The following is a 22,246-nucleotide window of genomic DNA, read 5'->3' on the forward strand; positions in this document are numbered from 1 at the left end:
ATTCCTGCCTGCCCTCATGGATACTCAGCCAAGATGGGGGAGGGGTGTGTTGAAGGGTGTGGGGAGGCAGAGGGGGTGGGCTGGACAGGTCATTCTGGAGCCGCCAGGCAGTGTAACAGGCCAGGCAGGCCCAGCTCTTTCTGGGCTGTGTGGAGCTGCCAAGTTGGTGTTTGGGGTCAGAGCCAGCTTTCCCAGTCGCCACACTCCCCTCCCAGGGTTTTGCTGGAAAGACACAGCTCTAGGTGAGGGTGCATAGTTCCCTGGTGCAGCCCAAGGCCCATGAAGGGTCGGCAAAGTGGCCTGTGTGCTGCGCCCCTACCCCCGGGCTCCACAGTGACCCAGGTGGTGCTGAGCCCAGCCTTTCCCCAGCCCAACTCAAGCATCAAGGATGAGCCTGGCCCAGGCTTCCAGGGCTCCTCATATCCCAGCTTCCTGGGGACATTTAGCAAGCTGCTTCCCTTCTGCACACCGGAATCTCTTCAGGTAATCTCTTCAGAATCTCTTCAGGCCTTGCTCCCTGCACAAAGAACAAACCTTGAGAAGGATAAGATATATCCCTGCTGCCTAGTGAGAAGATGCCTCCCCAGTTTGAAGGGGGGGCTTTAGATGCTGCGGCCCCGTGGATGGTCTAGCCTCATCCCTGGGGCCCCAGCCCTGTTCAGGGGCAAGCTCCAGCACCCACTCCAGGCCTCCGTGTCTGGGGGCCCTCGGGACTCCCTCAACAGGACAAACCCTTCCTCTACTTTGTCTTGCAAAGAGATGTGAGGCCTGGGTGGAGGTTGGAGAAGGACCTGGAGGGCTCCCTGCATCAGGCTGGAGCAGAGGGGACCAGGGAACCACGCTCTGGGCCCAGCTACCTTCCCTCCTTGCACACGGGCTGGGATGGAGCTAGAGGGAGCCAGTGGGAGACAAATGGACACCCAGTGTGGCCTCAGAATTCTTGCTGGGTATCTTAAGTCTCTGCTTGCGGCCCCAACACCAATCTCTGGCAGAGGATCTGTAGTTCCTGGGATGCTGGGAAAACATCCTCCACTGGGGGGACAGTCTGGCCTTCTCCTGCCACAGTGGAAGCTGGGCACCTCTTGGACACGGCCTCTTTCTCTTCCACTGAGGCTCCTACTCCACTGGTCTTAACAGGGGTATATCAGAGAAGGGCAAGCCCAGGGAGGGGAGACAGTACCCCCATTCAGCCAGAAACACGGCAGCTTGGCGTGGCAAGTGCCCAGGTCTGGGACACTGGCTCTCTCAGACTCATTCTACCTCCAATTGTCTGGGACATCACCACAGACCCTTCTGAATCTATTTAGGAGCCTGGCGGTGGGTTCTTAGCTCAGGGCAACCCACTCCCAGAGCCCTAGAGAAGAAGGTATTCCCTTATCCTGTGACTCTGCCCAGCAGAAATGGTGAGGCCCTTGGCCCATGAGCAACAGGTGGAAGGCAGGCAGGAAGCCACGGGTGGGCAGGGGTCAGTATATTTTGAGGGGCTCACTTCTCCAGCACTCCCATCAATGCCCACCCCATTTGCCCTGGGGGTAGTCATGTCATCCCCGTTAGGATGTGAAAGATGCAGGGAGAGACCAGGGACATGTTCTATAAGGTTTCATTAGTTGTAAATGAAAAAAAAAAGGCGGGGGGTTCACTGACTAATGGAATTGGGAAACACTGGATCAGACAAAGTTAAACAGACTGCTTAGCTGTAGGAGTTCTTGGAGCCTTTAGTTCTCTAAGAGGAGAGGCCAAGCACAGCATTTCCTGAGGGCAATGAACTGGAACTTTTTTGTTTTTCCATCTCTTTGGTCCCATGGTCCCTGGGTCACAAGTGGGAAAAGGCTGCTTCAGGCTTCTTGGCAGCTATTCCACTGGGAGGAGGGCAACAGGAATCCTGTATGGAAGAGGAGCCTCTAAGTGTGTGTGTGTTGGGGGCGGGGGGGTGGCGGGCAGGGGTCTCCTGGCCTCCCATGAGACCTCCCCAGAGCACTCTTGCCCAGAAACCTGAGACTTTGCTGCTCCCTCCAGCAACAATAGAATGGGGGAGGGGGAGGAGGCCAGGTGGTCTGAGGCTGTGAGGTGCCCCAAAAGGTCAGGGGGTGGAGGGAGTAGGGTAGCTCTGAACATCTCCATCTCCCCTCTCTCCTTCCTCTGCCCCCTTCCCTGCTCCAGCCCCCATTCCATGGTCTCTACCCAGGGGTTGAAGGGTTTTCACTGCTCCTATCTGGCTGGTGCCTCTACTCCCTCTCTCCTAAGGCGGTGGCACCAGCAATGGGCTGTATTTCTCAAGGTGTCTCTGCTGCTCTAACCAGACTCACCAAGACTCAGCACCCAAGGAGCAGCTTCCTCCCCCTGAGACCTCCATGGTCTTTCCTTCTCAGCCTCTGGCAGCTCCCCAGGGACATCTTTGTCAGGTTTCCTCCTGAGAGGCTCCTTAAAGATCTGGGAGCCAGTCTGCTGTGGCTCCAGGCCCCAGGGCCCGGGTGGGGCTGTCCTTCTGGCTGTTAACTCTTACCCCCTTGGTTCCAGGCCCCAGGGCTCTGCCTACAGTCCCGCTGTGGCCACCTCTCCAGCACCTGCCGCCCATACATACAGCGAGGCCCCAGCTGCCCCTGCACCCAAGCCCCGGGTTGTCACCACTGCCAGCATCCGGCCTTCTGTCTACCAGCCAGGTGAGAGGCAGAGTGGGAAGGGAGGCTGTCTAGGCTGGGCGTGGGCTCCAGGGGTCAGCTCCAAAGCCACGTCCCCCTGAAGGATGGTGGTTATAGAGGTGCTGCTAATGAGGGTTCAGCCTTCCTTCCTACAACTGTGGGCCAGAATCCTATGGAAGCTGCCTCTGGCGCTGGGGAGACAGGTGGCCAGTGCCAGGCAGGGATGGGGCCTCCCAGCTCTTGGGAAGAGGACATTCCTGCCTGGGGATTTCCAGGCTCCAGGTGAGGAAGAGAGGGTTAGAGGGGAGGGGCTTGTTCCTCCAGGAGTTTGGATCTGGCTCAAGGCAGAGGATAGGCAGCTGTAACAAAAATGCCACGGGCTTTGAACAGACCTACTGCATAATGTGATGCTGGGCAAACTGCTCACCTATCTGGTCTTTGGTTTCTTCAGCTGGGACAGGCTAACTAGAGGCATGGAGAGCACATGTGACAGGCGGGAGAGTGGCCCACACAGGGTCTCGCGGTGGCTGGCCTCACTGGCTGTCTGTTCCATCGCTCTGGTCCCCATTCTCATCACTGCGGGGACAAGGGCTCAGCCTGTGTCTTCCGTTTTCCTAGGCAAAGTTGGGCCTCTCCCCCAGAGCTCCAGGGCAGTTCTCGGGCTGGCTTAGACCCCTCCTTCCCCTGCATGCCCCTGCTCAGTGAACTTAAATGAACATAAGACAGGGACTGAGGCAGGAAGCACCTTGCTTGGGGGAGCTGACTTGATGTGTAGGGCAGAGGAGCCACAATCAGCCCTCTGTTTTATAAAATATACTCTGACATTAGTGCTGAGCGTGTAGACGTGGCTTTAGCATCAGACTCCGGTGCCAGGCTCCGCTCTGCTCTCTAAGGCAAAGTAGTTCATCTCCCAGGCCTGTATCTCCTCGCTTAAAATATAGGCATATTATGTACACCTGGTGCTCTGGGGATGAAATGAAGCACCCAGCACAGTGCCTGGCACACAGGAGGTGCCCTTCTCTGTCTCTTCAGAAGCAAGAACACAAAGTTCTGAGGTTAAAAGTCCACAGGATTAGGAAGCAATTTGCAGCGGGCTGCTGTGGTGAAAAATCTCGGATGGAGGTAGAGGAGGCAGCTGCTCTGCGGAGATGGGGGGCACAGGAGGTAGGGTGATAAGAAGTTGGGAGGAGCAGCGGCGTATGGAGGGGGCGCAGGGAGAGTATTTCCGCCCGGGTGCGGGCTCCGCTCCCAGGCAGGTCCTTCTGGGCATCTTCCGGGGCGGGCCCCGGGTTTCGGCGCCCCCGCCCCAGCCGCCGGCTCTCCTCTGCAGGCCCGCCAGGGGGCGGCACGGCTCCGGGGGCGCGCACCGCCGGCCCCCCCCTCTCCAACCCCGCCGGCGTCTGTCTCCTCCTCCTTCCGGCACTGGAGCCTGGGGCTGGGCGAGACGTGCTGGAGCCCTGGAGCTGCAGGCCGCCGCTGAGTTCCCAGGCCTTGCAGACGTTAACTCATTCCTGCCCGGAGGGAAGGAGGCCACCGGGCGGCGCGCGCCTGAGTCGGCCTGCCTCTGCCCCCTCTCCTGAGGGTGGGGTCCCAGGGAGGCTGGCAGGTGGTGTGGGGAGAAACGAGGATCGTGGACCCGGGCCCCTCCCCTCCTCTCCACTGCCGACCCCGGGCCCGGGGAGAGCGGGGAGCCCGCGTGCCGTCCGGGCTGCAGCTCCCCGCGAGGGCTCCTCCGGGTCCAGGGTGGAGTTCGCAGCCCAGATCTTATCGCCTGCGCCGAGGCTGGGTGGCCGCTCTCCGGAGCACCTGGGGCCCGGGAGAGGGCCGTGGGCAGAGGGCCCCCCACTTTCACCCCGACCCCCACCCCCACGGGGGCTGTGCGCTCGCCGGAGCCGGGCCCGACCTGGAGTGAGTCAGAAATCACCTTGTTTAATTACGCATTCCCGAGCCAACGAGTGCGATAGGGGCTTTTGAACTTGCTAATTAGAGATGAAATATCACCTTCTAATTTGGACGGGCTTTATTCCGTCAAGCAGAAATAGCAACAGCCCAGGGCTCGCAGATGGGATATCAAGTCTCTCTCCTGGCACGTCGGGGATGGTGGGGCCAGCCAGGCTGAAGGGCGCAGAGGGAAGGGAACTGGGAAGCAGCAGCTCTTCACCGGGGACCTGATGGCTGAGGGAAGCTGCCGGCCTGCGCCTCGAAGAAGGGAAGGGCCCTAGCTCTGGGAGGGTGTAGTCTTGGGCAAGGAAGCAGCCCACCCGGGCCCAGATGCCGGGTGCCTCTGACCTGCTGAGACCTTCGTGTGGTGGGGATTTAGAAAAGGGGGGTGGATCATGGAGTCTGGAAGGCCTTCCGAGGAGGGAAGAGAATGGCTGCCAGGCAAAGGGAATAGGGTTAGTGTTGCTGGAGGGAAGCTGGAAGTGGGCAAGGGCCCGATTTGGAAGGGGCATGCTAAACCTTGTTTTGCTGCCTAGGGAGTGGTTAAGCAGAGAATCTGGAGTTGAGACCTGCTGCCTGAGTGCCAGTTTCAGCTCGGTGTTTCTTAAATTCTCCAAGCCTCAACTCCTCTTCTGTAAAATAGACTTGCAAGTACTATCTGCCTCATTGGATTGCAGCGAGTATTACATGAAATAGTGCACATAAAGGCCCTGGCATGTGGAAGCAGTCAGTACTTGGTAACCGTTGTTCTGATTAGGGCAGCACTGTCTAATAACGATACATTTTCTAGTAGCCACACTTTTTAAAAGGAAGCAGGTGAAATTAATTTTAATATATTTTATTTAACTCAGTATATTAAAAATATTTCAATGAACAATCAATATAAGATTATTAGTGAGATATTTTACTTTCTTTTCTTGTACTGTCTTTAAGAATTGGTGTGTATTTTATATTTATAGCATGTTTCAGTTTGGACTAGCCGCATTTCAAGTGCTTAATGGCCACATAGGGCTATGTATTGGATAACACAGGATTAGGGCTTTCATTCTTAATCCCTTTTAGCAGAGATCCCCCCCCCTCCCACTTTACAAAAAAAAAAAAAGGAAATAAGATCTTGCTCAGAACCCCATTATTCAGAGAGGGCTGAAGCTGCTCTAGCATTTTGAGACCCTCTGTTCCAGGCACTTGGGAGCTATGCAAGCTTGTTAGGGAGGGTGACAACACCTCAGATATGGGCTTCACAGGTTTACTAGTGCATGCAACATGTCACTCCAGTAGGTCCCCACCCTGTGAGGCAGGCAGGGATGTCATACCTACCACCACTGACGATTAGACTCAGTTCCAGGTTACTGACTTCAGGGGTGCCACATCTCCCACCGCCTATATCCCACAGTCTCCCTGGGCTGGGATCCCTCAGGTGACCATCAAGCTGTGAGATGAGCTGACAGTTCATCTGGACCATGAGCCCCAGGAGTCACTCTCCTCACCATCTTCACTAGCATTTAATGACACATACACAGTGCCAGGTACAAGGCAAAGCCTTTATAGTTCTTATCTCCCATCATCCTTATAACAATGCTGTGAGGTACTAAGAATTATTACAGCCATTTTTAGACGAGGAAATTTGGGCCTAGAGACGTTAAGGAACTTGCCAAAGGACACACAGCCCGGATGTTGTAGAGCTGGGACCTGAACCCAGGGCTCTTGATGGCTGTGCTACATGCCAGACCATGCAGCCTCCTCCAGGTTGATAGGTACTCGGGTGCATAACGTGGTGCACCCAATCTTCTGGAACTTGGACTTCTGTTTTTTACAGAGGCAGCTTGGGGTGATAGAAAGAATGGTTTTGGAAATTCACTCTGCCACTTACTAACTCTGTCTGAGCCTCAGTGACCTCAACTGTAAAAGGGATTAACCCAGATGACCTGTTACGTGCCTAGCCCACCCTCTTAGTAAGTGGGAAGATTTCCTTATGGAGAAAGTTTTACCTTTGGAAGCCAGCGTCACTCCCAGGATGGCTCTAGGGCAGGGCCCTTCTGCTTTCAATAACACAGGCCTGGTCCCTATCCGTTCCCAGCACGGGGGTTTCCCTGTCACCCACCTCTGAAGTGGGTGACATATGGGAGTAGAAGGTATGGGGTTGGAGCAGCAGGGCACAGGCCACCTAAGGTAATCTAGGGGAACCAGTGGGGGAGACACCAAAGGCCAGGCCGGAAACTTTAGCCCTGAGAATGTCCTTCCTTTCCAGGCTGGAGCCTGTTGGGGGCTGCCTCAGCATCTATCAGCACAGTCCATTCACCAGGCCAGACTCAGGAATGGGGAGGGAGGCTGCCCTGACCCACTTCCTGGGGTAGGGGGAATGAGGCCTCTTTTCAGAGGAACAGACTGTAAGCTGAGGTGAGGCTTCTGGAACCTCCCTCCCTAGAAGGGGAAGCTGGTGAGACCATGTGTGCCGGACACAGCTGGGTCTGCCCCAGCTGGCTTTACAATGGGAGGCAGCAAAACTTAGAAACCTGGGTTTTGAGGGCCCAGGCCTCGGAGGGCTTTGGGTGAGCGGCTGCTATGCTCCTTTGTGTTGCCGCCCTAAATCAGTTTCCACCAAAGTGATGAGGGGGAGCATGTGTCCCCCAGAAGCAGCCACAGGCTGAGGGAGCAGCTACACCTAGGCTCTGTCACCCCAGCATCTCTGCCCAGCTTCCCTCCGAATACTGCCTTCAAGACCCACCACCCAAGTGAAACCAAAATGGAATTTCCCCCCAGTACAAATCAAGCCAAGCTGTTTTTCAAGAAAACGATTGTAGCTAAACCTGAAACCTGAACCTGAAAACCTAACTGTCCCGTCATCTGCTTTGTCCCAAAGGCTGGACTAGGTCGAGGTTCAGCAAATGCTTGCGATTGAGGCATTTCAAATGTCAAATCACTGGTCAGAGCGCAAAGGCATCTTCCAGTCAAGGCCAAGCTGACCCACTCCCACCCTCTTCCTGGCCCAGGGGATCCAGATATGAGCCTGGCCCGGCCACCCCTGCCCCCGTGCCTGTCTCCTGCAGGCCTCTGGCAGCCAAGGCCTGGCAGAGCCGCACCCCGCACGGCTGCAGATATTTATAGCCCTGTCCCTTCCCAGCCCTGTCCAAGCTCCCGAGGGCTGTGCTCCGACGGCTGTTTATCTCCCTTGGCTCCCTGCTGCAACTTCAAATCGAGGCCATCAAGAAGTTCAGGGACGCGTCTCCTGTAAAAACTGGCATTGTGCTGCTCTAATATTAAAGTTGTCTTTTCCAGTTCTCTGGCTGGGGGCGGGGGAAGCTGGGAGAAATGAATTCCTGACACATTTTTCTTTGGGTATTTTTGGCTTGCAGTGCCTGCATCTACCTACAGCCCATCCCCAGGGGCCAATTACAGTCCAACCCCGTACACCCCCTCCCCTGCCCCCGCCTACACCCCTTCCCCTGCCCCCGCCTACTCCCCCTCCCCAGCACCAGCCTATACCCCCTCGCCAGCCCCAAGCTATAATCCTGCACCCTACAGCGGGGGCCCTGCGGAGTCTGCCAGCCGTCCCCCATGGGTGACAGACGACAGCTTCTCTCAGAAGTTTGCCCCTGGCAAGAGCACCACCACGGTCAGCAAGCAAGGCCTGCCCCGAGGGGGCCCTGCGTACAACGCACCACCGGCTCCGCAGGTGTCCCCCCTTGCCAGGGGTACCGTCCAGAGGGCGGAGCGCTTCCCAGCCAGCAGCAGGACTCCACTCTGTGGCCACTGCAACAGCATCATCCGGTAAGGGCCAGCTGTGCCCCTGTGCTGGGGTGCTGGGACGAGTGGGGGACGGGAGGGCAGATGTAGGGAGAAGGCTGCATGCAGGACAGCCTCAGGTCCCTCTGGCTTGCCATCTGGTCTGACCCTCTCTGAGCTTTAGCTTCCATACCTGTGTGATACCCACTTCCCTGGGGAGTTGGGAGGATTCCACGAGGTGAGTGGGTGAAGCTCCCAGCATGGTGCCTGTGCCAGCACCGCCCCCTTGGGCTAAGGCTGGGTTCTGGGAATTGCAGGTCTGGATGGTAGATTTACTGGGCCTGTTGCAAGCTGGCTGACAGTGCTAGTTTTGACCCAGCTTTCCTTCCTTTCGAGGTACTCCTGGGTCTGTCCACAGACAAGCCCATGCTGCTCAGGGCTTTGGTGGGCATCTGCCACACTAAAAGGAAAACAAGTCATTTCATGCTTAGAGGCCAAGGATCATGGGTGGTACTTGTTTGAATATAGTATGTTTATAGTATGTGCATATGTGTGTTGGGGGTGGGCTTGTGTATATGAAAAATACACTTCTATTTAAAAATAAAGTATCATTAGAAAAAATATACTCATTAGAGAAGAATTAGAAAATTCAGAAAAGTAAAAATTAGAACATAAAGCGTTTCTTCAGTCCCACTGTCTGACTACTAATCTGGAGCCAGATTTGTGTCCTGGGTCTACCATACTAGCCCTATAGCCTTGAACAACTTACTTAACATCCCTGTACCTCAGTTTCCTTATCTGAAAATGGGTATCGTAATAGTACCTGCTTCATAGGATTGTTGTGAGAATTAAACACGTTAAATAATGGAAATTTCTTCTTGAATGGTACCTAGCACAGAGTAAGCACTTAATAAATGATAGCCATTAGCACCGTCATCATTGCTCTTCTTACTACAATTATCAGTAGTCAACCTAGTGGATATTCCATAATATACTTACCCAGTCCCCTGCTAGTGGATGTTCGAGTTGCTTCCCCATCTCTGTTCGTTGCAAGTGATGAAACAACATCTTTTTGCATGGAGCTTTATCTGAATTTCCTGTTATTTCATTAGAACAGTCACAGAAGTTATAGCGTTATAGGGTCAAAGTGTGAATATTGTTGAGCGTTTTGAAATATCTGGTCTTAAGCTTTGGGGGCTGCCTTAGAGGAGGTACTATTCTCTGCTTCCCCAGGGGCCCCTTTCTGGTAGCCATGGGCCGCTCCTGGCACCCAGAAGAGTTCAACTGTGCCTACTGCAAGACCTCCCTGGCAGACGTGTGCTTTGTGGAGGAGCAGAACAACGTTTACTGTGAGCGGTGTTATGAGCAGTTCTTTGCCCCGGTCTGTGCCAAGTGCAACACCAAAATCATGGGGGTAAGTGGGCCGCATTCCTCTCCTCTGACCCTTGTCTCTTTTCCAACCAATCTCTCCTCCTCCGCAAGGTTGTGGGGTCCTATTTGGAAGCCAAGAAGTTGCTGTGCTAACAGAGCAAGAACAACTCCATTTCTATCCTAGAAGGGAGTTGGTTTGCCACCAATGAACTAGGGAGTAAATGAACTTCAAGCAAGAGATCCGTGGGCCACATCCCTGGCCACACAGCTTGAAGTGGTGGCAGAGCTTCTGCAAAGCAAGTTACTGCTTCATAGCCTGACCTCACCGTGCACCTGCTTGTGGCTTTGACCCTCGATGCCCCTTTGGTAAAATGGCGGTGACACGTAGTATTTCCCTCCCGGGTTGGGTGGGAGGGTGAAGCATCACAGCTGATGGAAGCACACACAGAACCTGGCACCCAGCAAGTGCTGCACGAGTAGCAGCCTCTCCTCTGCCTCCCCTAGCCTTCCTCGGTGTGTCCAAGGCCCGCTTCCTGGGCTCTCCTGCCCTGCTCCCTGATGGGATGCTCCGGCAGTGACCGGGGCTGGTGTGGAAGTTAAGCCTGCTTCCTTCTCCCTCCTGGACCTTTCTGTCCTGAGCTAAGGCTCTTTTCCCCAGGAAGTGATGCATGCCTTGAGACAGACGTGGCACACCACCTGCTTTGTCTGTGCAGCCTGCAAGAAGCCCTTCGGGAACAGCCTCTTCCACATGGAAGACGGGGAGCCCTACTGTGAGAAAGGTAGGACCTCTGTGCTGTGGGGAGGCCCCACAGTCTGGGAGAAAGGGGTAGGAGTTCCCTTTCACACACGTTCAATCTGTGCTGTTTTCCCCGCACCAAATATGTGCGCCACAAGTCGGCATCTTGTGACCGCTTGGGAAACCTTTCAGATGATTTTGATTTGAAGACCACAAGGTCTTGTCTGAAAAGGCTTTGGCACCGGCCTTTGTCCTAGGTTCTGTTCCAGGCTCCGTTTCAGGCTGGCTTTGTAACCCTGATTGAGTTACTAAACTTCTCTGAGCCTCACTCTCCCCATCTGTAAGAGGGGGAGATCAACACCTGCCTCCCAGAGTTGTGGTGAGGATTAAACCAAAGAAACTTCGGAACTCGTCAAGTACATGCAGGTCCCCTCCCAGCTCCTGTGATGTTTACCAGACTTTGATGCTCCTTCAGAGTCCAGCCAACTCCCTGTCTGAATTCGGAGTTTCTCTGTTCTCCCCATACGCTATATGTTATCTTGTAACTTGGAGTCAATCACGGTAAATTCTGAAGACAAAGCCATCTGTTAGAGTTGGGCATCCTGGCTAACTAGCCATTCAGTCACTCACACATTCACACGCTCATTTATTCATAGCCTGCCTCTTTCAGATAAGGATTTGAGGCAGGTTCCAACAAAGGTAACAAAAACATGAAAGTTAAAACAGTAGAACTAGCAAAGCAGCACCAAGAAGAAGAGGGAAAAGGAAACATGCTGATTATGAAGAATCACAGAGCTGCACTGACTGGGTAGCAAATGTGAGAGCAAAAAGAGAAACACAGGAAGTTAGTTTACTTTAAAACCAGAAAGGAGAAAACATTCCAGTTCTTCAGGGGGAAAAGGAAAACAAAATAAAACTCTTTTTCCCCCTGACAATAAATTATAAAAGAAACTTCTTGGGTTCTGAGGTACTGGTGAATTCTCTTTCCAGCTCTGAGGCTCACCGAATGACTTTAAATAAGTCACTCAGTCATTCTGGACTCAGAGTTCATATCGGTAAAAGGGAGAAGATAACACCAGTCTTTTCCCTTCTTAGGAGGAAATGGTGATGATTGGTAATTAATGAAAGTGCTGTGGTACCAATACAAATTGCTATTGTTAGTCGACTAAAAGCATTATAACTTTCATAATGTGTGATAAGCCACAACTGATGCGTGAGGCTTGTGAAAGAATGATAGATTAACACTATTACCAGTGCTCCTCTCCCTAGCACCCCCCCTCAAAAAGATTTTCAAAAATGATGTTTTGATTAAGAAGACCCAGGAAAGGGATGGTCTACTGTTAAGAAAAGACAGCAAGGAAGCAGATTTAGCCTCAGCCTTAGGCACGCTGAGAGACCCTGACTGAAGGCCCGCAGGGGCCACTCCCAGGCTGTGTGACCATGGACAGGAGGCTTTTGCCCTTTCTGAGTCTCTCCTTCACTTAACTCTCAGAGGCTGTTGTGAGGATTAACTGAGATAATGGGTGCACAGCTCTGTAATGGTTCTCGGAGACCCACAGCTCTCCAAGAAGCACAGTTTGAAACCACTTCCTTAAGCAATGGGAGTCACTGTGATTTTTTAAGTAAAGAAATAACACAATTTAATTTTTATTTTAGAAAGAGCATTAGAAATTTAATATGCTTGTCGAATGTGATAAAGGGTGATATTCTTATAAACAAAGTAAAGAAAGGAGAGCTAGATGGTCCAACAGTGAGGTCAAGTCAAGCCTGTTGGTTAACCTGCCCTAGAGATAAAATATCAGAGTCAGCCCCTGTCCCCGTACCATGGGACACTGTGTTTGGTTCTGACCTTGTCTTTTTTTTTTTTTAATTATCGTGGGGGAAAAAATACACATATAAAATTTACCATCCTAACTGTTCTGTTTTTGTTTTTGTTTTTGGCTTTTCACTTTTTATTTTATATTGGAGTATCGCCGATTAACGATGTTGTGATAGTTTCTGGTGCATAGCAAAGGGACTCAGCCATACATATACATGTATCCATCCTAACCATTTTTAAGTGTACAGTACAGTAGTGTTAAGTATATTCACACTGTTGATTGATCTGAAACAGATCTCCAGAATTTTTTCATCTTGCAAGTATGAAGCTCTGTACCAATTAAACAACTCCCCTTTTCCCCTCTCCCTCCAGTCCCAAAGAAAATTATAAAGACCTAATAGGAGAAATAAAGGAAGGAATACATAAATGAGAAACTAGATTATTTTCCTGGTGGGAAAGGCCCATGCACAAACTTTATTTAATACCAATCACATTCCCCTTTTGTAGAATAAATGAGGAAAATACCAGCTTTTTAAAAAAATGTATTAGGGACCTTCCCTGGCAGTCCAGTGGTTAAGACTCTGCGCTTCCGATGCAGGGGGCGTGGCTTCAATCCCTGGTTGGGGAGCTAAGATCCCACAGGCCGTGGGGTGCGGCCAATAAATTAATTTTAAAAAATGTACTAGGGTCACACCTGTGATACCAAATTATAGAACAAAGTGGCAATTTTCCAGATAGTACAAAATCAAGTTTAAAACAAAAAAATTAATCAGTAGGCAGGACTAGACATTCCAGAAATAAATTCGAGCCATTGAAAGAGCTTAATCTGTGAAAAAACGTAGGCTGCACAACAGGAGAAGGGATCACTATTTAACAAGATTTTCTGAAACATCTCTTTGTTTGTTCACTCATCATTTATCCATCAAATGTGTGCCAGTTCCTGTGAAGGGTGCTAAGCATAGAGCAGAAGACTCTGCCCTGAAAAACCTCAAGCAGACCCATCAATGTCTGATATGCTGGCACATAAATGGACAGTTAAGGGATAATGAATAGATAGATGGATGAATGAATGAAGGAATGGGGAGGGAGAGAAGCCCAGGAGAAGCTCTCAGGAATGCTGTCTCATCTCTCTTGGGTGGGATGGGGATGAGGTCCTTCCAGAAGGAAGGCAGCCCAAAGGACTGCAGAGATTCAGGTAGACAAAGTGGGAAGGGTTTTCCAAGCCCAGGATCCAGTTCATACAGTGGCATGAAGATGGAGGAGAGAATCCAGGGCATCTGGAGACCAACTGGGCAGAATGAGAGAGAATTCAGAAGTGGGGTGCAGGGCTTGCCCTTGAGTGGAGTTGGGTTAGCCTATAGCCCTGCTTCTCACGCCACACTAGTAAGTTCCCACAGAGCACAGAGTGAACCATAAACCTGCCATAATTCTCTAAAGGAAGCAGAATGATGTTTTCCTAGCTCTGGTGAGGCAACAGATTTTTGCCCACTGAAGAAATGAAGTATTTTATCAGAAACAAGATTGATGGACTGTGATGTATATAAGAGCATTTGCGTGACCAACTATAATTAAACCCCGAAGGGGAAACCATACATTGGAAAAAAATATGCAAGAGATATAACTTACCTAAAAAGCTCCATGGCAAATAGATAACTGAATAACAGCCCCATGAGTTAGGTAGCATAGTTATTCCCATTATATAGATGAGAAAGTTGAGGCACTGAGAAGTTAGATGACTTGCCCCAGATTTGAACAATTCCTGGATAGAGATGGGATTTGAGCCCAGGTCTTTCTTTCTTCAGAACCTAAGTTCATAGCCCCCACTTCACGTTGACTCTCAGCAGGTGGTCTGAGACAGTGACTAGGCATACTGTCCACAAGGAGATCTGAGCGGAAAACCTCTGTAAGGAAAAGCCAACTGTGGCAGAGCTGTGGAGAGACAAGTACACTTCTAGGGGAATGAAGGCTTTGTAAAAGGCATCAAGGTTCTTCTAGAAGAATCTGGGAGAATTCTACAGTGAGTGCAATGGGAGTGCTGCCCACTACCAGGCCCGGAGAACTGGGGCTGAGAAGCACAGGCCTGGCCCGCTGTCTCACCTGTGTGGCTCTGGCTAGGCCCTTCACCTCTTCCAGCCTCATCCGCAAAACAGAACAAAAACAATTTCGCCAAGATTAAGTTTATTCATTAATTTATTGACTCAGTGATTCATCCATTCACTCATTCATTTGACATGTGTTGGGTACTGACTTGTGTGCCAGGCACTGTGCTGGGAGTACAAAGAAAACTAATACATAGGGCTTCCCTGGTGGCTCAGTGGTTGAGAGTCCGTCTGCCGATGCAGGGGACATGGGTTCGTGCCCCCATCCGGGAAGATCCCACATGCCGCGGAGCGGCTAGGCCCGTAAGCCATGGCCGCTGAGCCTGCGCATCCGGATCCTGTGCTCCGCAACGGGAGAGGCCACAACAGTGAGAGGCCCGCATACCGCAAAAAAAAAAAGAAAACTAATACATAGACCTTGACATTGAGATACTAGCAAATAATAAAATCTACGTGAGGATGCTTGGTAAACTGTAAAGCATTATGTAAAAAATGTTTGGTATTATTATCTCTTTGGCTGGGGGAGGGGAACATGTCCCAACAAAGTAGCTCAGGTATTGTTTCTAGTAGTGAAAATTTATTATCAACACAGATGCCCGATGACAGAAGAATGACCAAGCAAAGAACATGCTACAACTCTAAAAAATGTTAAAGTCTCTCACTCTTCCAAAATAAGCAGAGCTGCTGGGAAATAGGATTTTTTTTTTCTTTTTTGGGATTGGTCTGTTTGGACCGTAAGAGGTGACAGAGCAGAGGAGAAAATCACCCTGCAGAAAGTTGATGACAGTTCCAGAAAGTGTTTGCAGATCAAACCAGCACAGGGTGGTGACTAAGCCTGAATCTGCACCACACCAGTGCAAATTATTGGAAAAGGAAAAAACCAATCATGTAACTGAGTATTTTGTCTGCAAGATGTCAAGTAACCAATTAGGTTTCATCCACTGCCCCCAGCCCAGTGATTTGGGGGGTTGTTCTGACATTGGGTCGATGTGGCTGGGACACTCCTCCCAGCCTGCCTGGATGCCTGATCCTTACTCTGCCTTTCATTTCAGACTACATCAATCTGTTCAGCACGAAGTGTCACGGTTGCGATTTCCCCGTAGAGGCCGGTGACAAGTTTATCGAAGCCCTGGGGCATACTTGGCACGACACCTGCTTCATTTGCGCAGTATGTTTTTTGCATGGGATTCTGGCTTTCTGAGAAGAGGCAGGAGGGGCCAAGTGGGGCCAGATGACCAACCCTTTACATCCCTTTCAACCCTGGCATTCTAATATTCTGTCATTTTTAAAAGCCGGCAAATACCATGATGCCTTGATATGTCACAGCTGAGCAAAGTTTTATTACTAATAATGATTTATTAACCAATATGGCTTTGTTACTCTCCACTTCATTAAAGACAGAAGAGTGTCTTAGGATCTGGCAAACTAGCAGCTTTCCTCAGCAGCAATGCTCTCAATAGGTGGGAGGAGTGAATGATGTTGGGATTTAATAGGGGCAGGTGGCTTCCCACGGTTATAGGTCGTTTAAGATATGATGACGTGATTCAACGGTTTTCCCCTAAATTTTCACCATGAACACTAGATTGGAGCTTATTGACTAATCCTATGAAAAGCTGAGATAAGTTTTCTTTTGACTGAACCTTTAGAAATCAGGGCTGAGTATCATTTCATTTTCCTAAATGGTCCTGTTCTCGATATATAGTTGCCAGGAGATAAGCCCTAGATTAAGTATTAACCATGTGCAGTTGATTTCTGCTGAACAGCCAGGTCATTTTTACCGTGAGATTGACGTTTTCCTTCCAAGGGCTTTGGAAGGGAAGGGACAGGGCAATGAGCCTGCCGACATTTAGAGTCTGCATTTAGAATTAGAAAACAGTCGTCCCTGATAAAGCCCCGTAATGTGAGTCTATAATTGAGTAAATTTTATTTGGGAAAATCAGTGTACTACTACAGCTTTTTTTTTTTTTTTTTTTTTTTTACCAGAGCTGCTCAAGGTAAATTTTGGGAATGTGTGAAAGGTCTACATAGTTTCAACTTGAACAATTATTATAGACTTACGACATAGGACAACCATAGTCATAATGTTTACTGCAATTCACTTCAGCTTTTATGCTTCATTTCTATATCCCCTCCCATCTGTGGGGTGCATTGTATTCACTTCATATATTAGTTTGCTAGGGCGGCCGTGACAAAGTACCACAATCGAATAGCTTAAACAACAGAAGCTTACTCTCTCACAGTTCTGGGGGCTAGAAGTCCAAATTCAAGATGTCAGCAGGGACCTGCTGTCTCTCTCCTAGCTGCTGGTGGTTGCCAGCCATGCTTGGTGTTTCTTGAATTGTAGCTGCATAACTGCAAACTCTGCCTCCATTGTCACAAAGCTGCCTTCCCTCTGTGTGTCTGTGTCTTCGCATGACACTCTCCTCTGTGCGGGTGTCTGTCTCTGTCTCTTCCCTTCTTATAAGGACACTAGTCATATTGGATTAAGGGCCCACCATACTCCATATGTCGTCATCTTAACCTCAGTTTTAATTTAGTCTGCAAAGACCCTATTTCCAAATAAGGTCACTGCTATGTCCCTGTGCTGGATAGGCTGGAGGTACTCGGGACTGGGACTTTAACATGTGAATTTAGGGCGGCACAGTTCAAACCATAACACTTTTTCCAGCCCTTTGAACAGATTCTCTAATTGCCTTCTAGGGTCCTTAAACTATATCAGGACCTCCCCTCCAAAAAGGGACAACAATATAAATATACCGGCTTTGGGGTTGTCCCCTGAAGAGCCACAGCTCAGCGAGGCACCGTACAGGGCTTTCTGACCCTTACCTTCAAGCCATGGCTTGTCTGATCCTAAGATGCTGCCTGCAAATCTGGTTACCCCACTTCTAGAAAGATCTAAGAGACTTGGAGGAGGTCCAGGGAAGACAGAGGCGTAGAAGGCCTGTTCTCCAAAGGCAGGCTGATGAGAGGTCTGTGTCACATGGAGAGGGAATCATGCAAAGGTGAGCATGGGTCTGCTCCCTCAAGCTTGCCGTGTTTGGCTGAGTCATGATGGCACAAGTCCCAGAGAGAGACAAGAAGAAGCTGTAAAGCCTGGGGTTGTTCAGGCTGAGATTACAGATAAGTTCCAGTCAGGTGTGAAAGACCCACAGCACTGCCCAGAGGGTCTGCCCAAAGAAACCAGTCAGATCCCGTCCTCTGGAGAGTCAGCACAGAGAATCGTTATGCCTTCCCCCAAACTAGCCCTGCGTAGTACTCACTGCCCCATGAAGCTATATCAAAGTGGAATATGGTTTAATTTTTGGAAAGCAATATTTTGATTGGAAAACTTTCAGGGTTTTGTTTTCTTTGGTCCTTTTTCCATCACTTTGTATTTCCAAATCACTTTTAATGAGCATATATTTTCCTGTAACTTAAAAAAAAAAAAAACAACTAGTAAGAAAGGAAGATCAGGAGTAGCTCTTGCGTCTGACATACTGTTTTCCCATCAGTTAGATCTCAGGGGAGCACATACTTCAGACTAATTCAGTTGAGTTTTGGGAATACGAAAGTCTCCCAGAACAAGTCTCTACCTTCAAGGAATTTAGAATCTTGAAAGGAAAACAAAGCTGACATATATGAGCAATTAATGTACAGAACAAGACAACATCTCTAAAGTCCCAAGCACATAAAATGAAGGCTGAGAAGGACAGTGTGGGTCAGGGTGAGGGTTTACCTCCTGTCTGGCTTTGGCACTTGAGTTCTAATGGAAAGGATGTGAGTCCTACCTTAGTTGGGGAAAGATGTCTTACTGGCCCTTCTTCTCCTTTAAGTCTAGTTGGTATCTAGTTGGTGTGGGTACCAGGAAGGGATGTGATGTGGTGTAACTTTTGTGGGCAGTCGAGGGGCCTCTGCAGCTGGCCTATTTCATCGCCTTCCACTCTGTCGTCAGCACTCTATGGCCACCACTCCTTCCCAGCCAGGCCCTGCTGCCACTTGACCACAGAGCCTGGGGGTTGGACCATCTCTGCTGTGCCGCTGTGCTGGGTAGGTTGGAGGCCTCCTCCACCATGGAGCCCCCTTGCATCCCACCTGCAGGCTCCTGGCCCAAGGCACTGAGTACGACCTCTCTGACAGTTCTTTCCCTCAGTCTCATCTTATCAGTGAGCCACCTCTGAGGCTCTGGCCTTTCCTCACTCCTTGGTCCTCAGTCTCCCAACACCCTCTCCAGCCTGACTCATCCAGAGTTTTCACAAGCAACCAGCACTGTCTCAGACCAGGCAGGGTCTCCTAGCCAGAGCCCCGGCTGTTGACCAGCAGCTCCTTGCCAACTCATTCCAGAGCTGCCTTTCTGTCTCTCCCAAAACCCATCCTCACCAGCTGGATCTTGGGTGCCACCATCTTAGACTTGTCTCCAAGCTGTCACCACAGCTTGAGGCCACCACAGGAGCCTGGTTACACTCAGTATCACTGCATCTACCTGGGATGTTTTGAGACACTTTCTCAGGTCATTGGCTTCCAGAGCCCATTGGCAGCCCTGTGTGATCTCAGGTATAACATCCTCAACTGGGCCATCAGGGCCTCACTCTTGGGACCGCCATGATGCCACTTTTCTTTCCAGCTTTCTTGGAGCAGACACATGCTCAGTGGGCCAAGCTCATCTCGGAAGGGTGATTTCTTATCCTCATGCTTACCTGTACCTGGGAATTCCACCTGCACTTCCTCTCATGTCAGTGTCCCGGATGTGGTCCCCAATTCTGCTCCCCACTGGGGATCTTCAGTGCCCTCTCTGAGGCTAGGGCCTGTCCCAGCCTATGTGACTTCCCAGCTGACTGGCAATTGGCAGATTGCCCACCCAGGACCAGACCTCATACTGGTAGTCCAGCAAGCTTAGTGAACTACCTCGATACAAGTCCGTAAACCCAGAACAATTTCAAGTAAACACCTCCTCTCTGCTATGAGGTGTGGGGAGAATGAGCTTAGAACTGGAGTCTCGCAGACCTGAATATGGATGTCCAGGTTCTACAACTTTCTAGGTCTGTGACTTGAGCAAGACCCTTGGGCTCTTTGAGCCTCAGCTTTCAACTGTGAAATGGGGAACAGTCATACCTATCCCATAAAGTTTTTGTGGGAATTAAAGGAGACCATGTAGGGACCTCCCTGGCGGCACAGTGGTTAAGAATCAGCCTGCCAATGCAAGGGACACGGGTTCGATCCCTGGTCCGGGAAGGTCCCACATGCTGTGGGGTGACTGGACCTGTGTGCCACAACTACTGAGCCTGTGCTATAGAGCCCACTTGCCACAACTTCTGAGCCCTCATGCTACAACTACAGAAGCTCGTGCACCTAGAGCCCGTGCTCTGCAACAAAAAGAAGCCACCGCAATGAGAAGCCCGTGCACCACCACGAAGAGTAGCCCCTGCTCACTGCAACTAGAGAAAGCCCGCATGCAGCAACGAAGACCCAACACAGTCAAAACTAAAATAAGATAAAACAAAAAAAATGAGACCATGTATACAGTGTCTGGCATCGTACTTGACCTGCAGTAGTCTCAACAAATATTACTGATCTCCCTTCTTTTTGTTTTGTCAGCATCTTCAAACTGCACTCATATGTTGTCATCACGGGGATGTATAATTTTGCCTCTTTCTTTTTTCAGTCAGTGTTTTCCTGCATACACTTTGCCATATTTGATTTATTTTTTCGTGGTGGCCTGTCATTGGAAAAATGCACCATAAAAATTAACTTAATCATCTCCCCATTGAGAGAAATATTAGTAGTTTTTCAGTTTGCAGTTGAGCATATGTTGCTTTCCTGTTCTGTGCAATAGTTGCTGCAAGATGAAGTTCTCCAGAGTGGTGTTACTGGGGTACAGGGCAGGGACATCTTCATGGCTTCTCTTCAGTGTTGCCACATCCCCTGCAGAAGGCTGCGCTGATTCATGTGTCCCTAGCAGTGACAAGTAGGCCTGATCCCCTTTTGGCATTGCTGACTTTTGACTGATTACTTTTTTTTTTCATTTTCTGGCTCCAGTCATATAAGGTTAAAGGTGACAAGCTATTGAGGCTTTTTGTTTTATTTATTTTGCTAGATTAACAGGTGTCTAGTGATATCTCATGGAGGTTTTAATTAATTTTTCCTTTAATTATTAGTGAGGATCCTTTTTCTGACATTTTATATTTCTTTAGGTGTTAATCACTTCTGTGGATATTGACTTACGAATTTGTATTGGTTCCTTATAAATTTTGGATAGCATCAGTTGATCACCTTATTGTGTATATGTTCCGTATTCCATTAATTTAATTTAATTTAACTTGAGTTTATTGCATGTTCCTCTTTGGAAGTCTTGACTTTTAGATAGCTCAACGCATCTACACTGCTTTAGCTGTCAAGCACTTGTGGGTAGGGAGAAGCAGGCTGTTGCCTTTTCTCCCCTCTGCCTGTGACAGCACTTTGTCTTAAAGCGGTGGCTGAAATCTTTTGTTTGTGTCCCCCTGCCTCATGGGCTGTCTCATGCCTATCTGTTCTCTGTCCCAGGTCTGCCACGTGAATCTGGAGGGGCAGCCATTCTACTCCAAGAAGGACAAACCCTTGTGCAAGAAGCATGCACACGCCATCAACGTGTAGTGAGCCCAGGGTGTCTGCTGGCAATGAAGGATTCAAGGAGGCTGATGTTTCTTTTTGGGGGGAAAAGGGAGAAGACAGGAAGTGACTGAGCCCTTTTGAAGTATAATTTTAGTCCTTTCTTCTGCACACAGATTGTGTATTTGCATAGTTCAGACTAGAAGCCAAATGAAGATTCCTGAACCAAGCTAGTAATTAATCCAAGACTGGAATTGTACTCCAAACACTGAGGACAGAATTCCAAGAACTCAAAAGTGAAAAAGAAAAAGTAACTTTCCCCACACGATACACTTCCCTGAGGTCACCAGAGCAGGGACAGAGCTCAGAGCAGTTATGGAGAATCTGCAGCCTTCTGCGGAGTTCTTTAGAGCTCCTCCAGCAAACAAAATGAAGTGCCAAACAGCCCTCGCTGCAGGGTATTTTTAGAGCCATAGCTGAGCGCTTGTTAGCTAAGACCGATTGGGCTTTCCTCACCAAAAAAGGAAGTGTTATTCCATTACTCGCGTCATGGAGCTACCTCTGCGCATCAGACTTCAGACCCTGCACAGGCTTGAACATTCTCAAGGGAGCCCAGACATCGGAGGGATGTCTTCTGGGAGCCTCTGGGCAATCGACAGGGCTTCAGGAAAGGGTCGGGCTCACACCACAGACAGCTGAAGAAAGAAGGGCTCTTCAGCTACCCTCTTTCAGTCTGAAACATCCAATGTCCCCAGAACGCTTAGCTTCTTTTTGAGTTGTGGTGGGAAGGTGGAATTGGGTTTTTCCAGTTTTGCTTTGCTGTTTGTGAGAGGAGATTTTTAAAACGACTCTGGGCTGTGTTTGGCCTCTGTTTGGCTTTACGAGGTTCATTAGCATGAACGTCTAGTCTTGTGCATGTGTTTCATTCCCAATACTATGACTGCTCACTGCTGAAGTCTTCCTCAGTGCCCCTCCCCCCACCGGGCTTAGTGACCTGTGGAAAAGAAGAGAGAGACAGTGTCTGAAACAGGATGGCAGAAGAGGCTGAGAACATGCCCAAACCCTGGGTGGGGAAGGGGAACCTTCCCTTCTGCCAACCTCAGTAAGAACGCGCGAGCTGGCAGGACCTCCCACTTCAGAGCTGCTCCATCCTTCTCGTATCTTCCTTTAAACGCAGTACACTGATTATATACAATTGTGTTGACTGCTGGAAGGGAAAGATGATATATGATATATACACGTTTGCCATTTTGGCCAATATTTTGAAAAAGTATGAGCTGAGTTGATCTAGCAATTATATAAGCATTTATTGAAATAGACTTGGGTCTTCAAACTTCCTTAAAGTATTAGTGATAGT

The 22,246-nt window shown here is 49.8% G+C and overlaps 1 protein-coding gene across 4 annotated transcripts in view; it reads left to right on the forward strand.

The window, feature by feature from the left end:
* Nucleotides 1-20,944, forward strand: part of LDB3 (LIM domain binding 3) — a 57,258-nt gene extending 36,314 nt beyond the window's left edge. For 3 of the 4 annotated variants that reach the window (XM_007458357.1, XM_007458355.1, XM_007458356.1), the window contains 6 exons: nucleotides 2,518-2,660; nucleotides 7,934-8,348; nucleotides 9,537-9,717; nucleotides 10,333-10,453; nucleotides 15,381-15,496; nucleotides 20,845-20,934. In XM_007458357.1, coding sequence (XP_007458419.1) covers nucleotides 2,518-2,660; nucleotides 7,934-8,348; nucleotides 9,537-9,717; nucleotides 10,333-10,453; nucleotides 15,381-15,496; nucleotides 20,845-20,934 — 1,066 coding nt within the window. Of the gene's footprint in view, nucleotides 1-2,517; nucleotides 2,661-7,933; nucleotides 8,349-9,536; nucleotides 9,718-10,332; nucleotides 10,454-15,380; nucleotides 15,497-20,844 lie in introns of all 4 variants that reach the window. The other variant, XM_007458354.1, reaches the window with a different exon arrangement.
* Nucleotides 20,945-22,246: the final 1,302 nt, after the last annotated feature.

The sequence above is a fragment of the Lipotes vexillifer genome, unplaced genomic scaffold (genome assembly GCF_000442215.2).
Source record: "Lipotes vexillifer unplaced genomic scaffold, Lipotes_vexillifer_v1.1 scaffold437, whole genome shotgun sequence".
Classification (NCBI taxonomy): Eukaryota; Metazoa; Chordata; class Mammalia; order Artiodactyla; family Lipotidae; genus Lipotes; species Lipotes vexillifer.